Source organism: Canis lupus, chromosome X, assembly GCF_011100685.1.
Source record: "Canis lupus familiaris isolate Mischka breed German Shepherd chromosome X, alternate assembly UU_Cfam_GSD_1.0, whole genome shotgun sequence".
NCBI lineage: Eukaryota > Metazoa > Chordata > Mammalia > Carnivora > Canidae > Canis > Canis lupus.
Genome location: NC_049260.1, coordinates 64,952,402 through 64,975,274, shown reverse-complemented (window position 1 = coordinate 64,975,274; position 22,873 = coordinate 64,952,402). Strand labels below are relative to the sequence as shown.

General features: G+C 35.4%; 1 protein-coding gene across 2 annotated transcripts in view; it reads right to left on the bottom strand.

The window, feature by feature from the left end:
- Positions 1-6,634: 6,634 nt before the first annotated feature.
- The window catches only part of CYLC1 (cylicin 1), a 134,450-nt gene continuing 118,211 nt past the window's right edge, over positions 6,635-22,873 (bottom strand). Inside the window, exons 6-7 of one of the 2 annotated variants that reach the window (XR_005385970.1) lie at positions 18,154-18,476; positions 6,648-6,784 (exon numbers count right to left, since the gene is read on the bottom strand). Coding sequence is in view for 1 of the 2 variants with exons in the window: in XM_038586553.1 (XP_038442481.1) it covers positions 6,752-6,784 (33 nt within the window). In the remaining variant the exon portion in view is untranslated. Of the gene's footprint in view, positions 6,785-18,153; positions 18,477-22,873 lie in introns of both variants that reach the window. The other variant, XM_038586553.1, reaches the window with a different exon arrangement.

Sequence of the window (22,873 nt, the reverse complement as noted above, 5' to 3'; positions counted from 1 at the left end):
TCAATAATTTATCAGTTGCATATAACACCCAGTGCTCATCACAACAGATGCCCTATTTAATGCCCATCACCAAATTACCCAATTGCCCCCACCTCCCTTCCAGCAAACCTTAGCTTGTTTCCTATTAATAGTCTCTCATGTTTTCCCCCTGCGTTTTTGCCAAAAGAAAACAAAAACACTAATTTAAAAATATATATTCATCCCTTTGTCTATCACAGCATTATTTACATTAGCCAAAACCTAAGTGTCCCACGGATAGATAATTGGACAAGGAAGATGTAGGATACACATATACATATGGTGTATGCATATATAGTAAAATAATACACAGACATAAAAAAGGATGAGATCTTGCCATTTGTGACAATACATATGGAACTAGGGGGTATTGTGCTAAGTGAAATAAGTCAATTAGAGAAAGAAAAATACCATATTATTTCACTCATATATGTTGTTTGAACAACAAATGAGTAACAAAAAGCAGAATCAGACCTATAAATACACAGGAAAAAAATGATGGTTGCTAGAGGGGATAAAGGAGATGGATGGGCAAAATGTGTGAAAGAGATCGGGAGATACAGCCTTCCAGTAATGGAACAAATAAGCCATGGGAAAAAAAAAAGGCATAGCATAAGGAATATAGTCAATGATATTGTAATAGCATTGTATAGTGACAGATGGTAGTTATACTTGTGGTGAACATAGCATAATGTATAAACTTATTGAATCATTTTATTTTATGCCTGGAACTAATGTAACATTGTTTCAACCATACTCAAAAAATTTTTATTTTATTTTTAATTTCTTAAAAATTGTTTTAAAAATTTTATTTATTTATTAATGAGAAACAGAGAGAGAATGAGGCAGAGACATAGGCAGAGGGAGAAGCAGGCTCCATGTGGGGTGCCTGATGTGGGACTTGGTCTCAGGACTCCAGGATCACACTGTGAATCAAAGGCAGATGCTCAACCACTGAGCAACCCAGGCATCCCTATTTTTAATTTTTTCAAAAAAAATTTTTAAAATTGAAAATGAGTATTTGGCCAATATTGAAAAAATACTTATAAACATGGAGTATATAATAATACTTTTATTTTGTGGAATAAAAGGATATTAATGTGTAATTTGAAAAAAATTCTGTTAATAGATAAAATAGTTGAAGTGGATTAACAAATGCAAACTTACACATCTGTGTTATAAGTCACACAGATGAAGAGTACAGCATAGAAAATATAGTCAATAATATTTTTAATAAGTGCTTTCTTCATGGACCTAGAGCCATTTACTTGACTGTCTGTAAACTGGGGAAAGGAGAATACCCAGGTACTTTGAGGACCATTGGACACAGTATCTGACTTGACATTGATATCCAGAGAACTGAAACATCATTGTCATGGTATCCTTTAGTAAGGACTTACAGGTGTTATGGATTGAATTTGTCCCCAAAGTTTATATGTTGAGGTTATAACCTTCAGTACTTTAGAACATGACCTTGGAGGGAGAGTCTTTACAGAGATAATCAAGTTAAAATGAGGTCATTGGGATAGAGCCTAATCCATTGTGATGTGTGTCCTTATAAAACTGGGAAACTTGGACACAGAGACATATATAGAGAATGCCATGTGAGTATGAAGGCAGCCACCTGCCAGCCAAGTAGAGTACTTCCCTTATAGTCCTCAGAAGAAAGCAGTTCTGTCAACATCTTGGTTTTGTTTTTCTAGCCTCAACAATGGTCAAAGAATAAATTTCTGTGACTCAGTTTGTGGTAGCTTCAGTTTGTGGTAGTTTAGGTACCTGTCACTTTGCTAGACTGCCCTAGAAAACAAGTACATGTGAACAGGTATTAGTCTTGGTTATGATTCAGTTTACTATGGGTCTAATTGATCTTACAAACCCACCCACTGGCCATTTCCTCAACTTCTAAGTGTATCATTTCCGGTTGCATACTTAGCAGGTTGAATAAACCTCTAGGTGGTCCATAGACTGTCAGATAGTGGCTTTTATAGTAATGAAATCACATGGAAACCTTTGAAACTTCCTCCACACACCCCCCAGGAGAAAAAATAATACATGTATAACACACACACACACACACACACACACACACGCACACACACACACACACACACATTGCATCCCTGGATCCATCTGGCAATGATTTATACTACTTTTAGAGATAAAGTATACAGGAGTGATAGTCTCACTCATGTCTCCGCTTAATTTGCCAATCTGACTACTGAGAAAATTGGATGAATAGTGGAGAATGACTACAAACTACTACAAGTTCATCCAGGTAGTATCGCCAATTGTAGTTGTTCTGTTGGGCATGATATTGTTGTTAGATCAATTTAGTAAGACCTCAAATACACTGATTTTGACAACTAATTCTTTTCCATTTAATCAGAAAAAAGAAATAGAAAAGTTTACTCTCATATGAGACAGATGATAATATTCATTTACAATTCTGCTCAGGGTTGTATTAAATCTATCATTCTTTCTTATAACATAGTCCAAAAAACTTTGGAAAACCTGGATACCCTATAGAATATTATATCAATGGCATTATTCTGATGATGCAGGATAATAAAGAAAGGTGAATAATATGCTGGAAGGCTTTATTAAGGCATATTTATTTTAGAGAATAGAAGATAAATCCCAGAAATATTCAGCAACTTGCAATATTACTAAAAATTTTAATCCAGTGGTCAAAGACATGCTGAGACATTTCTCCCTCTACAGAAAAGAAAAAAATACTGTATCTTGCATTTAATACTAAAGGGAAAGAAATACAATGTCTGATGGGCTTCTTTGGATTCTGGAGCAACACAGTTCACACCTAAGAATACTACTACATTTGATTTACTGGGTTACGCTAAAGGCTGACAGATTTCAGTGGGACCTTGAAACTGAAAAGAGCTTGACATCAAGTCCAAGTTGTGGTGTCAGTAGCCCTGCTGTTTGTGGTATACAATGAAGAAAACACTATGATTTGGGAGGTGTCAGTTTTAGGGAAATGTGAAGGGTGGAGCTTATGGCAGGTTCCAGTGTTATAATCTCAATGTAAGACCCTAGGATTCTGAAGGAAGGCCATGCCATTTATATCTGAGAATTATATGTTCTTTAATAGACAGTTCTTGGCATGGTACTGGGCCATAAAAGAGACAAAATGCTATATATTAGGGCATGTTTATGAATTCATAACTCCCAATTATAAGCCAGATTCTGTTGGATATACCAAATCAAAAAGTATGCAGGCCCAGTAGCTATCATAAAATGGACATAATCATTCTGGGATCAAGTCCAGGCAGGGTCAGAGATTATAAATAAACTGTATGAATACATTACACAGACCTCTGTGTCATCCAACATACTCATACCAGCACCTTCCCTCAGCTTGCATGTATAATTATTTGAATGAAGAGAGAAAGCCTGGATTTGGTTTATAAATAGGTTGGTTCACATGTAGGTTCAAGCTATAGATATATGGCACCTACATTACAGCCACACTCAGGGATGACCTTGAAGGAGTATAGCATCCAACCAAAGGATTCAATTCACAGTAAAGGAGGTACAAGAGTGAACTTCTAACTAAGAGGTTCACTGTTAATATTACATATTGTACTATCCATAAGCAGTTGACCTCAGAGAGCGCTTGAATGACCTACTGAAACACAATTAAGTGTTAGCTTGGATGCAATACTCTGAAAAATTGAGTGTCATTTTTTAAGATATAGTGTTATATCTTACAACATAAGATGTGTGTTATCTTATAACTTCTTTAAGATATAGTGTTATAGTGCTGAAAACAGAAACTTATATATAATGTTGTGTCTTGAATAGGAAAAACATATGTCCTTAGAAATCAAGGAATGTGATATACTCAGGAGTGGCCTCACTTACCATCACTTGCGATAGCTCACTGGGGGCTTGTGTTCTTCTTGTTACATCAGCTCTGTCCAATGCAATTTTATAAGTCTTAATCCCCCCCAAAGGAGACATATTATTGCCAGGGGATACAATAACAGTCCCATTGAAGTACGTTATGGCCCCTGTCAGGGAACTTTGAACTCCTTATGCTTAGAAGCCATCTGTTGTGAAGAAGAGTCACCAACTTGACAGATAATTTAACCTGGTGAGCAAGAGGAGGTAGAGTTCCTTTTCACAATATAAGAAAAAGAATATATGTGGAAGCCACAAGATCCACTTAGACTCCCTTGCCCAATTTTTACTATGAATGGAGTTTGGAAAGAGTACGATTACTAGTGCTCAGACCCTTCAGGAATGCAGTTTGAGATCATACCACCAGGTAAGGCAGCAAGACCTATAGAAGCAATAGCTGAAGTTGAGGGGGAAATAATGTACAGTGTAGGAGGTCAGCCACTTGTGACCCTAAGATTAATGGAAGTGATGAAGGCTATCATTTTTCCACTACTGTTAAGTTTCCCCTAAGGAGAAGCCTGAGGGGACTTTGGAGGGGTGAGTTTGGATAGAGAAGTAGATCTGTATAATGACACTCATGGGAATTTGCTGCTTAGATCTTACTTCAAGAAATATTGCCGTGAGGAGTAGTTACTTGATAGCCTCAAGCTACAACAATTTGAAATCCAACAGTGTGCAAGCCACAACAGCTCTTTCACTGGATTGCTTCCAGCTAATGATGTAGCACTGTGGGGGTAGTATGGCACAGATATTACTTACCAACTCAGACTCCTCTAAAGAGCACTATTTGTTTAGGGCTCCTCACTGGCCTGGTTAAGACTTTCTCTGACCTGCAGCACAGTCTGAGGCTCCTCCTTCCCAGCTTTCCTTTTTCTTTCTCCTTTAACATAGGTTAGAACTGCATGGTAATCTGAAGATTCTCCCTACCTACTATTTCTCCTTTTCTCCTTTATTCTTCACCATGGTTTCTCTTAATAAGTATTTTATACATTTCATTACACTTTACCTTTGAATTTTTGGAGGATCACCGGTGTTCTAGGGGAGAATGCCAAAGAGACATTTCAGGTGGAGGGTGAACTGTATAGCTGTCATGTATTGACTGTATTGGAAGTATTTTACCAATAATTACATATCTATCCTTGCATATTGTCTGAATAGCAGTATTGGGTCTGAATTTCATCCTTGTTTCTCAGATGTCACTGGTTATTTATAGGCAATTGTGTTTCTTATTTTGTTTCCTTCTAGAGTTTCTTTAAATAATGACAGGTAAATACAGACATACACACACACATTTTCTCTTCCTGCTTAACAAAATACCATAGCTCATACAGCATATACTCTCTTATTCATCTTGATTTTTTTTCACTAAAACTTAAGTCAGAGATCTTTCCATATCACTACATAGCTTCTTTATTCCTTTTCTCACTCACAAGTCATTCAATTGCAAAGTTGTTATATATTCAACCAATCACTTATTGACAGATAATTGGATTGTTTTTGAACTTTTCTTGTTTACAATATTGCAGTAAAACCTTTTATGTGTCACTTAACACATGTATAAGATGTTATCAAATGGGTTAGAAAAATGATACCTCTTTAAGAATTGGATCTGAAATCTAGTAATTTTTGAGTAAATGGAAGTCAAGCTTATAACAAAAGGCAGAAGGCAGATTGGATGCAATGAAGAAAGTCTTCTTATTTATATCTGCTTATAACTCTATCTGTATATTTATCTTTGCAATAGATTGAATGTCTGTGTTCTCCCAAAATTCATATGTTAAAATCCTAATCCCCAATATGATGGTATTAGGGTGGAGCCTAATACCCCAAATGAAGGGCCTTTGGGAAGCTTTGGGGAAGTAGAGTTCTCACAAAAGGAGTTAGTACTTTTATAAAAGAGGACCCAGAGCTCCATAGCTCCCTACTACTATGTGAGGATACAATGAGAAGGGAAGTCTATGAACCAGAAAGTGGACTCTAACCAGGCTCTGAACTTTCTGGTGCCTTAATCTCAGACCACCCAGCTTCCAGAACTGTGAGAGATAAACTTTGGTGTTTATGCACTACCCAGTTTACATTATTTTTGTTATATCAGCCTGAACACAGACTAAGACAATTATCTATCTATCTATTATCTATCTATCTATCTATCTATCTATCTATCTATCTATCTATCATCTAATCTGTAATCTTTCTTCTCACATCCATTTCTTGCTCTCAGGAATAAATGTGACAAGTATATTCCTGGACAATATAAAATAATCGACAAATGTGCATTATTCTTTCAGGGTATTTTGCAGCTTATCATTAAATAAAGTAATAGACTAAAGAAAACAGTTTCTAAAGGTAAATGATTACATTTAGTGGTTTGCTTATGTATGGAGGAAGTGGTTATTACTGTCTACATAGAGTTTTCTATTTCTTTTAGAGGCATAAAAGATCTGGTTCTTTCCATTCTGTTTACTTTTTCTTAATGCTAAAGTAAAATATATATTTAAAAACACATGATAAGGGTATCAAAAGGAAGATTGGTAAGTTTTAACCTAAACTCAAAAACGGTTTCCAAATTAGTTTCAAGAACATGGAGTAAAATGCTACAGCAATTTGGCTTGAGTATTTCAAGCACATTATAAGTACAGCATATACCTCTAAAATCACCTCTATAAATTACACGAAAAAAATTAGCTCCTGGGACTCACGTAAGACTTGTTTTTATTTATTACAGTTCCACAGAAGCAGAAATGCTCACTCGAGAGTAGCCAGCATTTACCATGGTAAGGCCATTCTGTGAAACCAAGCGCTCAGTTGTTTTTTAAAGAAGCTTATGAATCCACTTTGCTTCAGGCTGAGAAATAAGGTAAAAAAAAAAGAGAGAAAGAGGAAGATTTTATTTATCTTAATTATAGAGAGTTCCCATTTTTTTCTAGAGACTGCATCAAAACACATAATGTTGTAAGTGAAACTTATATATAATTTTTATTTTTTATTAAAAATGCACCACCCCTGACTTATCAAGTCAAGGGCTAAGATGGAGTCAGCAATCTGCATGTTCAACAACTTCCCTTGGTCATCTTAATGTTCATTAAAAATGAGAAGTACTGAATACTCATCATACCGTTAACATTTATGTAGGAATCAAGTCCTATCGACGTACATTATGTGTCTAAGATCTCACAACTATTTTAAAGGACTAGAATATTTTAAATTGGTAACATAGTATGAAAACACAAAATGTATTTAAAATAACTGATAGTTGCTATAAACATTAGGGTGCAGGTGTCCCGGCATTTCATTGCATCTGAATCTTTGGGGTAAATCCCCAGCAGTGCAATTGCTGGGTCGTAGGGCAGGTCTATTTTTAACTCTTGAGGAACCTCCACACAGTTTTCCAGAGTGGCTGCACCAGTTCATATTCCCACCAACAGTGTAAGAGGGTTCCCTTTTCTCCGCATCCTCTCCAACATTTGTTGTTTCCTGCCTTGTTAATTTGCCCCATTCTCACTGGTGTGAGGTGGTATCTCATTGTGGTTTTGATTTGTATTTCCCTGATGGCAAGTGATGCAGAGCATTTTCTCATATGCATGTTGGCCATGTCTATGTCTTCCTCTGTGAGATTTCTGTTCATGTCTTTTGCCCATTTCATGATTGGATTGTTTGTTTCTTTGGTGTTGAGTTTAAGAAGTTCTTTATAGATCTTGGAAACTAGCCCTTTATCTGATATGTCATTTGCAAATATCTTCTCCCATCCTGTAGGTTGTCTTTTAGTTTTGTTGACTGTATCCTTTGCTGTGCAAAAGCTTCTTATCTTGATGAAGTCCCAAGAGCCAAACTGTGGAAGGAGCCTCGGGGCCCATCGAAAGATGAATGGATAAAGAAGATGTGGTTTATGTATACAATGGAATATTACTCAGCTATTAGAAATGACAAACACCCACCATTTGCTTCAACGTGGATAGAACTGGAGGGTATTATGCTGAGTGAAGTAAGTCAGTCGGAGAAGGACAAACATTATATGTTCTCATTCATGTGGGGAATATAAATAATAGTGAAAGGGAATATAAGGGAAGGGAGAAGAAATGTGTGGGAAATATCAGAAAGGGAGACATAACGTAAAGACTGCTAACTCTGGGAAACGAACTAGGGGTGGTAGAAGGGGAGGAGGGCGGGGGGTGGGAGTGATTGGGTGACGGGCACTGGGGGTTATTCTGTATGTTGGTAAATTCAACACCAATAAAAAAAAAAAGGAAAAATAAAAATAAAAATAAAATAAAATTCACAGAGCTGAAAAAAAAAAACCATGAACTTTAGTTAATAATAATGTATCAATTTAGGTTCGTAATTGTAACAAACATGCCATACTGATGCAAGATGTTAATGACAGAGGAAACTGAAAGTGGGGTGGCAGCGAGGGCAGGGAGAGATATATATGGGGGCACTTGTACCTTCGGTTCAATTTTTCTGTAAACTTAAAATGGCTTTAAATAATAAAATCTATTTTCTTTTTAAAATAAATAAAATAAAATAAAATAAAATAAAATAACTGATAGTCACTCCAAATTCCACCACACGAATTAATTATATTAATATTTGCATACTACTATCTTTGTTCAGAAGGATGCAGATATTTGCTTAGTTGTGATCCCATAATATTTTTTCCTGCTTCAGTTTTATACCAGGATAGTATTAGATTTCCCCTTTAATTATCAAGGTTTTATAATTATCATGTCAATGAATGCATGCTATTATATGTAATATATTTCACTAAACCATTTTCCTGATTTCATATATTTAGTTTAATTCCAAAGTTTTTCTGTTACAGACAGTATTGCAGTCTTTATTCCTAGAGTTTGCTTTTCCTTCTGCTGATATCTTTATTACAATACATTTAAAATAATGGGATTACTGAATCAAATAGTATTGCTCCATTTATGACTCTTCCTTCATAGAAGGTTAAACAGTTTACACTATTCCTCTTTTGCAGTCAACAGTGAATAAACGTGCCACAATCCCTAAAGCCTCACCACCTCTATGTAAGATATATATGTAAGATATTTTACAAACATAATACATATAAAATTTGTTATATTTATATAATTTAGGTATACATTATTTAATTTTTATTTCATTATTATATGAGAAATGATCTCATAGGATTGCTTTGATTATTAACCATGGTAAATATTTTTAATAATTTTGTTTCTTATACATATTTATTTCCTCCTGTATAAATTACATTTTTGTTTCTTGGCCATTTGTTATGTGTATCTTTATTTTACTCTCAGAAATACATCTTATCACTAACTCTTGATTTACAGTTCAGTATTTTTTTTCTACATCATGATGCTTCCCAAATATTTAGGATGAAGTATTAACTGTGCCAAGCCTTAAATATAGGTGGGATAACTTTCATCTATATATTGTGATTTGGGAGATGCACTAGAAATGCATTTCACATTACCCCAAATCCAAACATTTTAAATTAATTCATTTATATTTTGGCTTTAAGAATTTTTTTTTAGGGACACCTGGGTGGCTCAGCGGTTGAGCATCTACCTTGCGCTCAGGGTGTGATCACAGAGTCTCAGGATCTAGTCCCACATTGGGCGCCCTGCACAGAGCCTACTTCTCCTTCGGCCTATGTATCTGCCTCTCTCTCTGTCTTTCATGAAATAGAGAAAAAAATAAATAAATATATTTTTTAAAATAATTTTTTTAGAGATTGTATTTATCTATGAGAAAAGGAGAGTGGTGGGAGGAGCAGAGGAGAGGGGCAAGCAGAACCCATGCTGAGCATGGAGCCTGATGTGAGCTCAATCTCAGGACCCTGAGATCATGACCTGAGCTGAAACAAAGAGTAGGGCCCTTAACTGAATGAGCCACCCAGTGCCCCTTGGCTTTTAGATTTGTAAATGCTTCAATTAAACTGTAGTTAACACTTGAAGGGAAACAGCTGTGGACTGAATATTTGTGTTCCCCTAAAATTCACATTTTGAAGCCCTAATCCCCAATGTAATGGTATTTGGAGGTAGAGACTTTTAGTGGGTAACTAGGTTCAGATGAAGTCATAAAGATGGATCCCTCATGTTGGGATTGTTGCCATTATAAGGAAATAAAGAGACCAGAGCTCTTTCTATGCCATGCAAGAATATGTCAAGAAAATGGTGTCTACAAGCCAAGAAGAGGTCCTTTACCAGAAGTCCACCGCTCTTGTACCATAATTGTGCACTGATGGTCTACCAAATTGTGAGAAATATGTCTTCTTTAGGCCACCCAGTCTATGATATTTGTCATAGCAACCTGAACTAAGATAGTAATCAAAATTAAGTTTGTAATAACTTAGTAAGAAATTATTACAATAATTCAGGAAATAATAAGTGGTAGAATTTTTTCCATGCAGGAAAGGGTTTTGAGTTTCTGGGACTTTCCAGAAAGTGAAACATTGTCTAAGGAAGGGAATCTTGGAAGTTGAGTTAGTTCCTGATGGCCAAAAGTTAATAAGAAATCAAAACTAATGGTGAATTAGGGGAGATAAGTAGAGTAGTTGCATATTTGAAACATAGCAAGGCAACAGCATAGCAACACAGTAATACAATAGACAAGAAAGAATAGTCTAAAATAAGACTATTAAAAAATCAGAGGTTGGTTCATCTTCTTTCCATTTATAGTTTAGTATTTTTTTTAAAAAGCTCATGTAGAGATATCACAATCTTCTGCTGCTTTTATGCCCCTTAGACTTTCATTATGCTTCTGTCAGTGGCCAACCCTGTGTCTCTCTCACCATTCACTTGGGATTCTGTCTGGAAATTTTGTTTTACTTCAGTTAATATCATCTTTAAATATCATACTGTTATTTTGTATCTAATGATGTAATTTTATAGACTGGCTCTCTCATTAACTAGTTGGATTTTCTTGGAGAGAAATTTCCCCACTATCTTTGCCTTTCACAATATTTCTTATCTTTCATGACCAGGTCAAATATCACCTTGATAGATAGCTTTTTGACAGATAGTTCTCTGCACTCTCTTTGGATGAATGAATTGAGCACAATAAAAATTATACTACCTAGTGTCATCTGGATTTTTAAAACTGCCCAGCAATTCTTTGATTCATTTCTTGCTAATTTTCTAAAAAATGTCATACTAATTTACTTATTATATAAATGTTGAATGCCAACCACTATCTTGGGAATTTCAGATATATTAGTAAACAAAATTAAGAGTTTTGATGTCATAGATATTGCATTCTACCAGAGGATATACACAGTAAACATAATTATATTATATAACTGAAGGTAGCAAATTCTATAGAAAAAAATAGATGAGATAAAATTGGAGTGCAGGGGGTAGAGATTGTTGCAATTTTTTTTTTTAAATTTTTTATTTATTTATGATAGTCACAGAGAGAGAGAGAGAGGCAGAGACACAGGCAGAGGGAGAAGCAGGCTCCATGCACCGGGAGCCCGATGTGGGACTCGATCCCGGGTCTCCAGGATCACGCCCTGGGCCAAAGGCAGGCGCCAAACCGCTGCGCCACCCAGGGATCCCGATTGTTGCAATTTTAAATAGTATGGTTACATTAGCTTCTTTGAGAAATAGACATTTGAGCAAATATTTGAAGGAAAGAATTAGCCATTTGGAAATCTGAGGAAATAATATTGTAGGGAGAGGGGGGATATCAAGGCAGAACCTAGATAATATTGCTGGGATGTTCTAGGAAAAGCAAGATGGCCAAAGGGACTGGGTCAGATTGATGAGGAGGAAAATAAGATGAGATCAAAGAGAACACCAAGGGCAGCCTGGGTGGCTCAGTGGTTTAGAGCCACCTTCAGCCCAGGGTGTGATCCTAGAGAGCCGGGATTGAGTCCCACATTGGGCTCCCTGCTTGGGCCTGCTTCCTCCTCTGCCTGTGTCTGTGCCTCTCTATCTCTCCGTGTCTCTCATGAATAAATAAATAAAATCTTGAAAAAAGAGAACACCAAGTCAAATTATTTATGATTTTGTTGACAATTGTAAGAATTTTGACACTTATTCTGAGTGACATGGTGAAATATTAGAAGACCAGATCCAACAAAGGTTGTGAAAGAAAAAGAAGAAACAAAGATGTCTTTCATGTACCCTAATCTTATTCTTGATCTTAATGTTTCTTGACTTAATGAGAAATTGTGACATTTTCTATGTTTTTGATAGCTATTATCAAAAGAAGAGAATTCTCTGTTCTTTAAAAAATTTATTTAAATTCCAGTTAGTTAGCATACAGTGAAATATTAGTTTCAGGTGTACAGTATAGTGATTCAACATATCCATACAACACTCAGTGCTCATCACAGCAAGTGCAATCCTAATCTCTGTCACTTATTTAACATATTCTCCCACCCATCTCTCCTCTGGTAACCATCAATTTGTTCCCTATAGCTATGAGTCTGTTTCTCATAGATATACCTTTAGAGATGTGAAAATTGAAGCCATAATAATAGATGAATTCTTCTAGGGACAGTATGTAGAGAAGAGTGAAAGAAATGAACCAAGAACTACACCATAAACAACTTGAGTTGGACATGGGAGGATGAAATGCCAGAAATGCAGATAGATATATACTAGCCAGAAAGAAAAAAAAAGAAAAGAAAACCCTAGTAGTTGAAATTCAGGGAAATTAAGGGACTAGACACATTACAATGAATGCAAGAGGTCAAAAGGGGATGAGGGTGTAAACAAAACCATAGTATTTGGTAATATCATTACAGGGACCATTAAAATAATACTCTTAAAAGAAGAACTAGAGGAATGTTCAATAAGGCAGCTTAGGTAGACCCTCAATTCATCTCCTCCTATAAACACAACAAATGTACAGATATGTATGGAACAATTTTCTTCTAAAAAGGACCTGATAACCATACAGTGCCTCCAAAACAAGACAAGAGACACATCAAGAAGGGTAAAGGAGGTAGATAAAGTCCTGGTTTTGCCCAGGACTTTACCCCACAGATGGTAACAATTAAGAGGAATCCCAAAAGTATGAATCTGTCCCTTGAGGAGTGAAGAGATTATATCTCATCAGCCATCCAAACTTTGGGAGCTGACACTGGAGAGATGATCTCCGCCAAATGTCTACTTTTGAAAATCAATAGAAATTAAGACCAGGAGAATCATAGAACTATAGAGAACAAAGATTCTACTCTTAAAGGATTTGTGTGTACACCCAATTGTCCTGCTATTCAGCACCAAAGCAAAAAATTGAGAAGTATCTAGACCATAAGTTACAAAGACCCATTTACTAATTTTAAGCAGCTTCCCGAGAAGCAGAAACCTGCTGGAACTTTATCATGGGACAGAATCCCTGGACGATGTCATTTTTTCAATATCACTTTAACTTGCTACTGAAAAGGACAATGGGAACCATTTTTCATGCTCTCCTTCTAGGCTGCTAACACCAGAGGGCTTGTGTTGTCCATCCTACACAGTAATTAGGACATCTGAATGCCCCATGTCCCACTCACCATACAGACCACCCAAGTCATAATAGGGCCAAGTGAGTGTGCAAGCCTTGCTCAACCCATGCAGAGACCAATGCGCAACCAGGCTGGGCAAGTGCCCCAAGCCCAGCACTACCCATACAGAAACAAATCCAAAATTAAGCTGAAAAAAGGCCCCATATCCTGCCATCCCAATGCAGTAGAAAGGCCACAACTGGGCTAGCAAGTGCCTTGAGCCCTAACCAACTTGTGTAGTGACTGAGCCACAATCACTTTGGGAAAATGCCCTTAGAACCACATTCCCTGTGCAGCAGACTAGCCTCAACCTGAATAAATGAGTGCTCCAAGCCCTACGAACTCCACATCACACAGAGACTAAGCTACAAGAGATGAGCAAGTGGTTCAAACTCTCTCCCTGTGCAGGGGCTGAGCTATAAACAGCTGAGTTAAAGGCCTCAAGCTCCACCATCTCTGTGCAGCAACTGTGGCCTCCATGGGTATGTGCAACCACAAGAGGTACACCCATAGGGTACCTGGTTCTGGTGGCCAAGGAAGATTATACTTCTGGACCACACGGAACAGCTCCTACACAAGATTTCTCCTTCAAGACTGAAGGGGGTAGCCATTTTGCCTAATACAAAACAAACACAGGTAGGAAAAATGAGATAGAGGAGTACATTATGAACCAAAGAATAAGGCAAATCCCCAAAATAAAATCTTAATGAAATAGAAATGAGCATGTTAACTAATAAAGCATTCAAACAAATGGTCATGAAGATGCTCACTGATCTTGGGGGAAGAATGGATGAACCTAGTGAGCACTTCAACAGACTCCTTACTCTGGGAAATGAATGAGGGGTGGTGGAAAGGGAGGTGGGTGGGGGTTGGGGGTGACTGGGTGACGGGCACTGAGGGGGGCACTTGATGGGATGAGCACTGGGTGTTATGTTATACATTGGCAAATTGAACTCCAATAAAAAATAAATAAATAAAAAGTATAAAGAAAATATAAGAAAGTGTCAAACAAATTACAACTGTACTGGAAAATACACTAGAGGGTTTCAATAGAACAATGGTTAAAATAGAAGTATAGGTTAGTGAACTAGAAGACAATGCAATGGAAAACACCCAGTCAGAGCAGCAAAAGGGGAAAAAAACAATTAAAGGAAGTGAGGATACTGTAAGGCGCCTCTGAGACAATATCAAGCAGAATAGGAGAAGAGAAAGAGAAAAAGCCATAGAAATATATCAAGAAATCAGGGCCAAGAAAACAGATATACAGGTCCAGGAAGCCCCAAGTGTTCAAAATAAGATGAAACCAACGAGAAGCACAGTGGGACATTTAAAAAATGGTAAAAGGTAAGGATAAAGAGAGAATTTTAAAAGCAGTAACAGGAAAGCAATTTATTACTTACAAGGGAAACCCCATAAGGCTATCAGTAGATTTTTCAGGAGAAACATAGGCCAAAAAGGAGTAGCATGTCATATTCAAAATGCTGATAGAGGAAAACTGCAAACCGAGAATTCTCTACCTAGCAAGGTTATTATTCAAAATTAAAAGATTCACAAGTTGTTTTCCAGGTAATCAAATACTAAAGGAGTTTATCACCACTACATTAGCCTTAAGAGAAGTGTTAAAGAAACTTCTCTGGGACACCTGGGGGCATTCAGTTGTTGCGCATCTGCCTTTGGCTCTGGGCATGATCCCGGAGTCCCAGGATCGAGTCCCACATTGGGCTTTCTGCATGGATCCTGCTTCTCCCTCTGCCTGTGTCTCTGCCTCCCTCTCTCTCTCCCTCTCTCTCTCTCGAATAAATAAATACAATCTTAAAAGAAACCTCTCTGAGCTAAAAAGAACAGATACTAATGGCTAATAAAACATAAAAGTAAGAATCTCGGGATCCCTGGGTGGTGCAACGGCTTGGCGCCTGCCTTTGGCCCAGGGCGCGATCCTGAAGACTCGGGATCGAATCCCACATCAGGCTCCCGGTGCATGGAGCCTGCTTCTCCCTCTGCCTGTGTCTCTGCCTCTCTCTCTCTCTGTGACTATCATAAATAAATTTTAAAAAATTTAAAAAAAAATATTTAAAAAAAGTAAGAATCTCACTAGAAAGGATAAATAAATAATAAAGTATTGGATCAATCATTTATAAATTAAGTATGATGGGTAAAAGACAAAAGTAGTAAAATTAATTTAAAAATGCAATAATTAGCTAAGGAATGCGTAAACTGATGTTAAAGTGTGTCTTCAAAATTTTGGGGGGGAGGAATGAGTAATTGTATAAAGATTTGGAATGTATATAAAATATATGTCAACTTAAAAGAAACTGTAGCGTGCCTAAGATATTTTATATGAATCTCACAGTAACAGAAAGCAGTAAACCAAAACAGCTTTTACTAAATACACAAAAGACAATGAGAAAGGAATCTAAACATAATCCTAAAGAAAATGACCAAACCACAAGAGAAGAAAGGGAAGAAGAAAGGAACAGAGAGAAGAACAACAAAAACAGCTAGAAAACAATGAACAAAATGGCAGTATTACCAATTAATAATGCTTTAGATATAATTAGACTAAATTCTTCAGTCAAAAGACATAGGAGGTGCTGGATGGATTAAAAAAATCTAAATCATTCTATATACTGCCTATAAGACACTCAACTCAAACTTAAATAAAATAAACTAAAATGAAGGAATTGAGAAAGAGATACACCATGAAAATAGAAATGCAAAGAGAACTAGGATAATAATACTCATGTCAGACTATAAAACAAAACTAATAAAGAACAAATAAAGGCATTACATAAGGATGAAAAGGTCAATCCAACAAGAAGACATAACATTTGTAAACATGTTTGCAGCCAGTGTAGGTACACCTAAATATTTAAGCAAATATTAAGAGAAACAAAGAAATAAACAGCAATATAAAATAGCAAAGGAATTTAATATTCCACTTCCATCAATGGATAAATCATCCAGACAAAAATTCAATAAAAAAGCCATTGGCCTTAACAACACATTATAACAGAATAGACTTAATATATACAGAACATTACACCAAAACTAACAAGATACACATTCTTTTCTTTTCTTTTTTTTTTTTTGATACACATTCTTTTCAAGTGCACATGAAACATTCTCCAGTATCCATCACATTTTAGATCATGGAACAAGTCTCAATAAATTTAAGAAAACTGAAATCAAGCACATTTACCAACAACAGTGGTATAAAATTAGAAAATAATTACCAGAAGAAAGCTGGGGAAAAAAAAACAAAATACATAGAGACTATGCAACATGTAATTAAACAACCAATGGGTCATTGAAAAATTTAAAGAGGAAATAATAAAAATAACCTGAGAGAAATAAAAATAGAAACATAAAATTTCAAAATCTTTGGGATAAAGCACTTTAAAGAGAAAAAGTTCATACCAATACAAGCCTAACCTAAGAAACAAGAAAAATCTCAAATAAAGAACTTAACTTTACATTTAAGGGAACTAGAAAAAAAACAGAAAGAACAAATACCAAAGTTAATAGAAGGATGTAAATAATAACTATCAAAGCAAAAATAAATAAAACGGAGACTAAAATACATAGAAAAAAATCAATAGAATTAGGAGCTATTTTTTGGAAAATGAACAAAAATTGACAAATTTGTTGTCAGACTCATTAGAAAAAAGTTAGGATAATCAAATTTTCTTTAAAAAAAGCATAAAAGAGAAGAAATTGCAACCAATAACACAGAAATACAAAAAGAAAATAAGAAAATACTTTGAATCATTACATGCCAAGAAATTAGACAATCTGGAAGAAATATAAACTTATAGAAACATGCAATCTCCTAAGACTTAATCATGAAAAAATAGAAAATCTGAATATATCAATTACTAGTCATGAAATTAAATCAGTAATCAACAAAAAATTCCTAATGAATACAAGTCCAAGTCATGATTAATTCCATAGTTAATTCTATCAATATATTATTTTTAAAAGATTCTATTTATTTATTCATGAGAGACTTACAGAGAGAGAGAGAGAGAGGCAGAGACACAGGCAGAGGGAGATGCAGGCTTCATGCAGGAAGCCTGATGTGGGACTCGATCCCAGGACTCCAGGATCACACCCTGGGCCGAAAGCAGGTGCTAAACTGCTGAGCCACCCAGGGATCCCCCTTTATCAATCTTTTAAAGGAGAATTAATATTTATCATTCTCAAATTATTCTAAAAAAATGGAATAGAAAGGAACACGGCCAAACTTCCTTTAAGAGGCAAGTACTATTCCAATGCCAAAACCAGAGAAATTACAAAAAAAAAAAAAAATCAGGCCAATATCTCCAATGAATATAAATGTAAAAATCCTCAATGACATATTAGTAAATTGAATTAAACAATACATTAAAAGAATAATACAGGATAAAGTGATATTCATTCCAGAGATGCAATGATGGTTCAACATATGCAAATCAATCAATATGATATACCACATTAAAACAATGAAGGATTAAACATTATGTGATCAGTGGCTGTAGTAGAGGAGGGAGATGGCAACCACCCTAGTAGTCACTGGAGGAGCAGACAGCACCAGCCAGTGGTTCAGAGGCTATTACCCCACAGTGGGAAAGCCAAGAAGTCTCCACAGGGACCACTATCATGGTCAAGCAATTTGACTGGGATGTGGTTCTAGGGGCTAACTCCAGAAAAACCAAGTTCTACATTGCCAATTGAGTGACTGACAAGCTTACCCCATTCTTGACTGTATTTTCTCCTGCTGCTCAGTCTCAGCAGCTGATACCCAATCTGTAGCTGATGCTATCACCCATCAGCTTGGTTTCCACAGTATCAAGCTGAATAAAACTTTGCTGGTACATAAGGCGGCCAGCCTCTTTAAGGAGATATGTTACTGATACGAAGAAGATCTGATGGTAGGAATCATCATTGTGGGCTGGGACTTCCAAGAAGGAGGGCAGGTGTACTCAGTGCTCTTGGAGGGTATGATGGTAAGGAAGTCCTTTGCCACTGGGGGCTTTGGGAGTTCCAGTGTCTATGGTCATGTTGATGCTACCTACTGGGAAGACATGATCAAGGAAGAATGTCAGCAATTCATTGCCAATGCTCTTGCTTTGGCCACAGAATGGGTCAGCTCCAGTGGTGGGGTGATCTGCCTATAGCCATTGTAGAATCAGCGATAGAGCAGCAGGAACTTTTGGAAGATCAGATTCCCAAACTTATCATTGCCACTTTACCAGTAAAAGTTATCCAAAATGAAAAGGAAGTAGTAAAATATTCACTATTTGTAAATGATATTATATACAGAAAACTCTAAAGATTCTACCAAAAATATTTTAAAACTATTAAATGAACTTACAGGATAAAAAATAATATTCAGAATATGTTGTATTTCTATATGCTAAAATGAATTATCAGAAAGCAAAACTAAGGAAACAATCCTCTTACAAAATAATATCATATAATAATATCAAAATAATAAAATACCCAGGAATAGATTTCACCATGGAGGTGAAGCACTTATGCTTGGAAAACTAGGACATTGATAAAAGTAATTAAACAAAACACAAATAAATGAAAAGTTATTTTGTGTTCATGGACTGGAAAAAATAATATCATCAGAATATTCATACTACCTACAGCAGTTTAAAGATTCAATGGAATATCTATAAAATACTAATGGCATTTTTTATAGAACTACAACTATGAAAAATAATACTAAAATTTGAAGAGAATTACAGTAGATACTGAATAGCCATAGCAATCTTGAGAAAGAATAAATCTGGAGGTATAATATGATACCTGATTGTAAACTATACTACAAAACTATAATCAAAATTATGTGGTACCAGAACAAAAGGGAACACATAGGTCAATAGAGCAGAATAGATAGCCCAGAGATAAATCCACTCTTCCATGGTCAATTTATCTACAAAAAAGGAGGCAAGAACATATAATGGGGGAAAAAACAGACTTTTAAATAAATAGTGTAAAGTGGACCACCTTCTTAGAGTTAATACAAAAATAAACTCAAAGTTGATTAAATCCCTAAATATAAGGCTCAAAACCATAAAACATTGATGAAAACATAGGCACTAAGCTATTTCACATTGATATTAGTAATATTTTATTGGATGCATTTCCAATAAAACAATATAACAATACAACTTAATATAAAAAAGCATTAAAAATGGCATAGCAATTGAATAGGCTTAGAAGTCATACAAGATGGCCCACAGCAGATGAAAGCAATGCTCAATATCACTAATCATCAGGGAAATGCAAATCAAAATTATAATAGGACACCAACTCAACATCAGTCAGAATGGCTATAATCAAAACAACAACAAATTAACAAGTGTTTGGGAGGATGTGGAGGAGAGAAAACCCTGGGCACTGTTGGTCAAAATGTAAATTGGTGTAGCCACTATGGAAAACAGTATGGAAGTTCTTCACAATATTAAAGATTGAATTACCATAAGATCCAGAAATTCCACTTCACACTAATTATACAAAGAATGTAAAAACACTAATTCAAAAATATAGATATGTCCCTATGCTTATTGCAGCTTCATTTATCATAACAAATATATGGAATCAGCCTCAGTGTCCATTTGTCCATAACTGGACAAAGAAGACTTCACACACACATACACAGTGAAATGTTACTTAACCATAAAAAAAAGTCAGTTTCAACATGTGTGGACCTAGAGGACATGCTAAGTGAAATAAGTCAAACAGGGACTGAATGACGTATTACATAAGATTTCTACTTATATGTGGAATCTAAAAAAAAGAGATAAAACAAACCAATAAAACAAGATAGAAGTAGGTTCATAGTTATAGAGAGCAAACTGTTAGTTGACAGAAGGGAGCAGGTAGAAGGATGGGTGAAATAGGCAAAAGGGACTTACAGACTTCCAGTTTTAATGTGACTAAGTCATGAGGATGTAATATACAGCATAGGGAATATAGTCAATAATATTGTAATAATTTTGGTGATAGATGGAAATTAGACTAGATAGATGGAAACTAGTGGTGATCATTTTGTAATTTATAAAATTATCAAATAACTATGAGGTAAATTTGAAAATAACATATATTATATTTCAATAATATTTAAATAAAAATATAAAATAAAAGAACTAGGGATGCCTGGGTGGCTAAGTTGTTAAGCGTCTGCCTATGGCTCAGGGTGTGATCTTAGTGTCTTGGGATTGAGTCCCACTTTGGGCTCCCTGCATGGAGCCTGCTTCTCCCTATGCCTGTGTCTCTGCCTCTCTCTCTGTCTCTATAAATAAATAAATAAATAAATAAATAAATAAATAAATAAAATCTTTAAAAAAATAAAAGAACTAGAGAAAAAGGATAGAACTGAAAAGTAATAAGAGCACTAAGAAAAAATTTCAAATAAAATATTTAAAGTTACAAAGATAATTAATAAAGGAACTAAAAACAAAGATAGAACCATATTAGGAAAAGAGGAGGAGAAGAGATGGTGCATATGAACAAAATATTCACCCATTCAGAAATGTGTAAAATTGAGAAGTAATCATACATATATTTATTTAGATATTTTGAAGTAGCCACCAAATGCAGAATCACATTAATATGTGCCTATGTTTGCTAGACAATTTATTTCCTTGGTACTTGAATATGTTATCTTCAAATATGGTGATACTGCTCTAAATTACAGCAACTATGGCTTTTTAAAATAGGTCAAATCAAGTAATGATTGAAAAAATGACCTTTATATAATATATATATTATTTATTTATTTATTTTAGAGTGAGAAAGAGAGAGAGTATGAGTGGGCAGAGGGAGAGGGAGAGGGAATCTCAAGCAGTCTCTGCACTAACCATAGAGCTAGACATGGGGTTCGACCTCATGACTTGGAGATCATGACCTAAGCTGAAATCAAGTCAAATATTTAACCAACTATGCCAGCCAAGCAACCCCATAAGTATATATTGTAAATACACCTCAAAAGTTATTTTTTAAGTTCTAGAAATCATAGTAGTACCTAATAATTCCCTTATCTTTTCCTTACGGAAGATTTCATAAGACAATAATTTTAATTTAATGCTTATTTTACCTCTTGTGTTTTACTAGTTCAGCCACCTATGCTACCTCATTAGGAGTATTCAATTTCTCTTCCATCCCAGATAATGGCAGACATATGGCCTACTTCTCTCAGACTCCATTAGAAAACACAAAACACTTTCCTCTATGCTATTCACATCAGTTTCAATTTATACATCATTTAGCTAAATTCCTCATTTTGGAAATGAAGAAAAAAGATCAGGATAGGAAAAGGAGTTACTTGTTTTATTTTACCATGAAACGTGTTTTAGGGGGGAAAATGTATAGAGTCCCTGCATTTCTATAGTTGCTATGTATTTAACTTCATCTTGTGTATTAGCTAATTTTGTATAAGGTAAGTTCTCTGAGGTGGATTCCAGTTTTACAAACAACATCTTTCTTTGAATAAAAACAATGAATGGGGTGTCTGGGTGGCTCAGTGGTTGAGCATCTGCCCTTGGCTCAGGGCATGATCCTGGGGTCCTTGGATCAAGTCCCACACTGGGCACCCTTCAGGGAGCCTGCTTCTCCCTCTGCCTATGTTTCTGCCTCTCTCTGTGTGTCTTCTATGAATAGATAAATAACATCTTTAAAAAAGAAACAATGAATAATTTTGCAGCTTCCTTCTTTGTTTTTTTTCTGGTTATTTGAATTGTCTTCACTTGACTCCTAATTAACTGCAATAATTGACAATATAAGCTATTTAATAAAATGCCTAATATTGTGTATAATACATGTAAATTCTGAGTGCTCTGTAAATGAAAATATCAGCAGGAAAATAAAATAATCTATCAATTGACTGTTTCTATTGATAAGAGGATGATACTTAACATATTGATTTATTTTTTGTCTTGAACATTTTGTACTGAATTGGTTTCATTTACCTTGTGTTCATATTGCCTAAAAGAAGTTAAAGATATATACACATCATTGTTTGAAAAATGTTGATAGTTGTAAAGCTCTATGAATATGTATAATACAACCGTAGATATATTACTAAGCAATTTACATGCTTCATTTTCCTATAAGGAGATTCTAATTAATGTCCCCTTTTACCCTTGAGGAAAATTATATTCCATGGTATTATAAAAGTTCTATATAAGTGGTAGAGTAAGAATCAGAATCGAAGCTCTCTGAGTCTAAAATTGTAGGAAGTAGCAACTACATTCTACGAGATTTATGATACATTCTATTTTCAACTTTTTTATTTTGAGGGAAATTAGGGAATCTTTGCCAACACATTTTAGGATGCTAGAACTTTGATTATCACAATGCCCTGAGTTTAGGACTTGATGATTCTTTATTATTTACTTAGGACTAGCTTTTGTTTTTTCCCTCTGTTAAAAATTACCTCATGGAGAAGATAATTTTCAC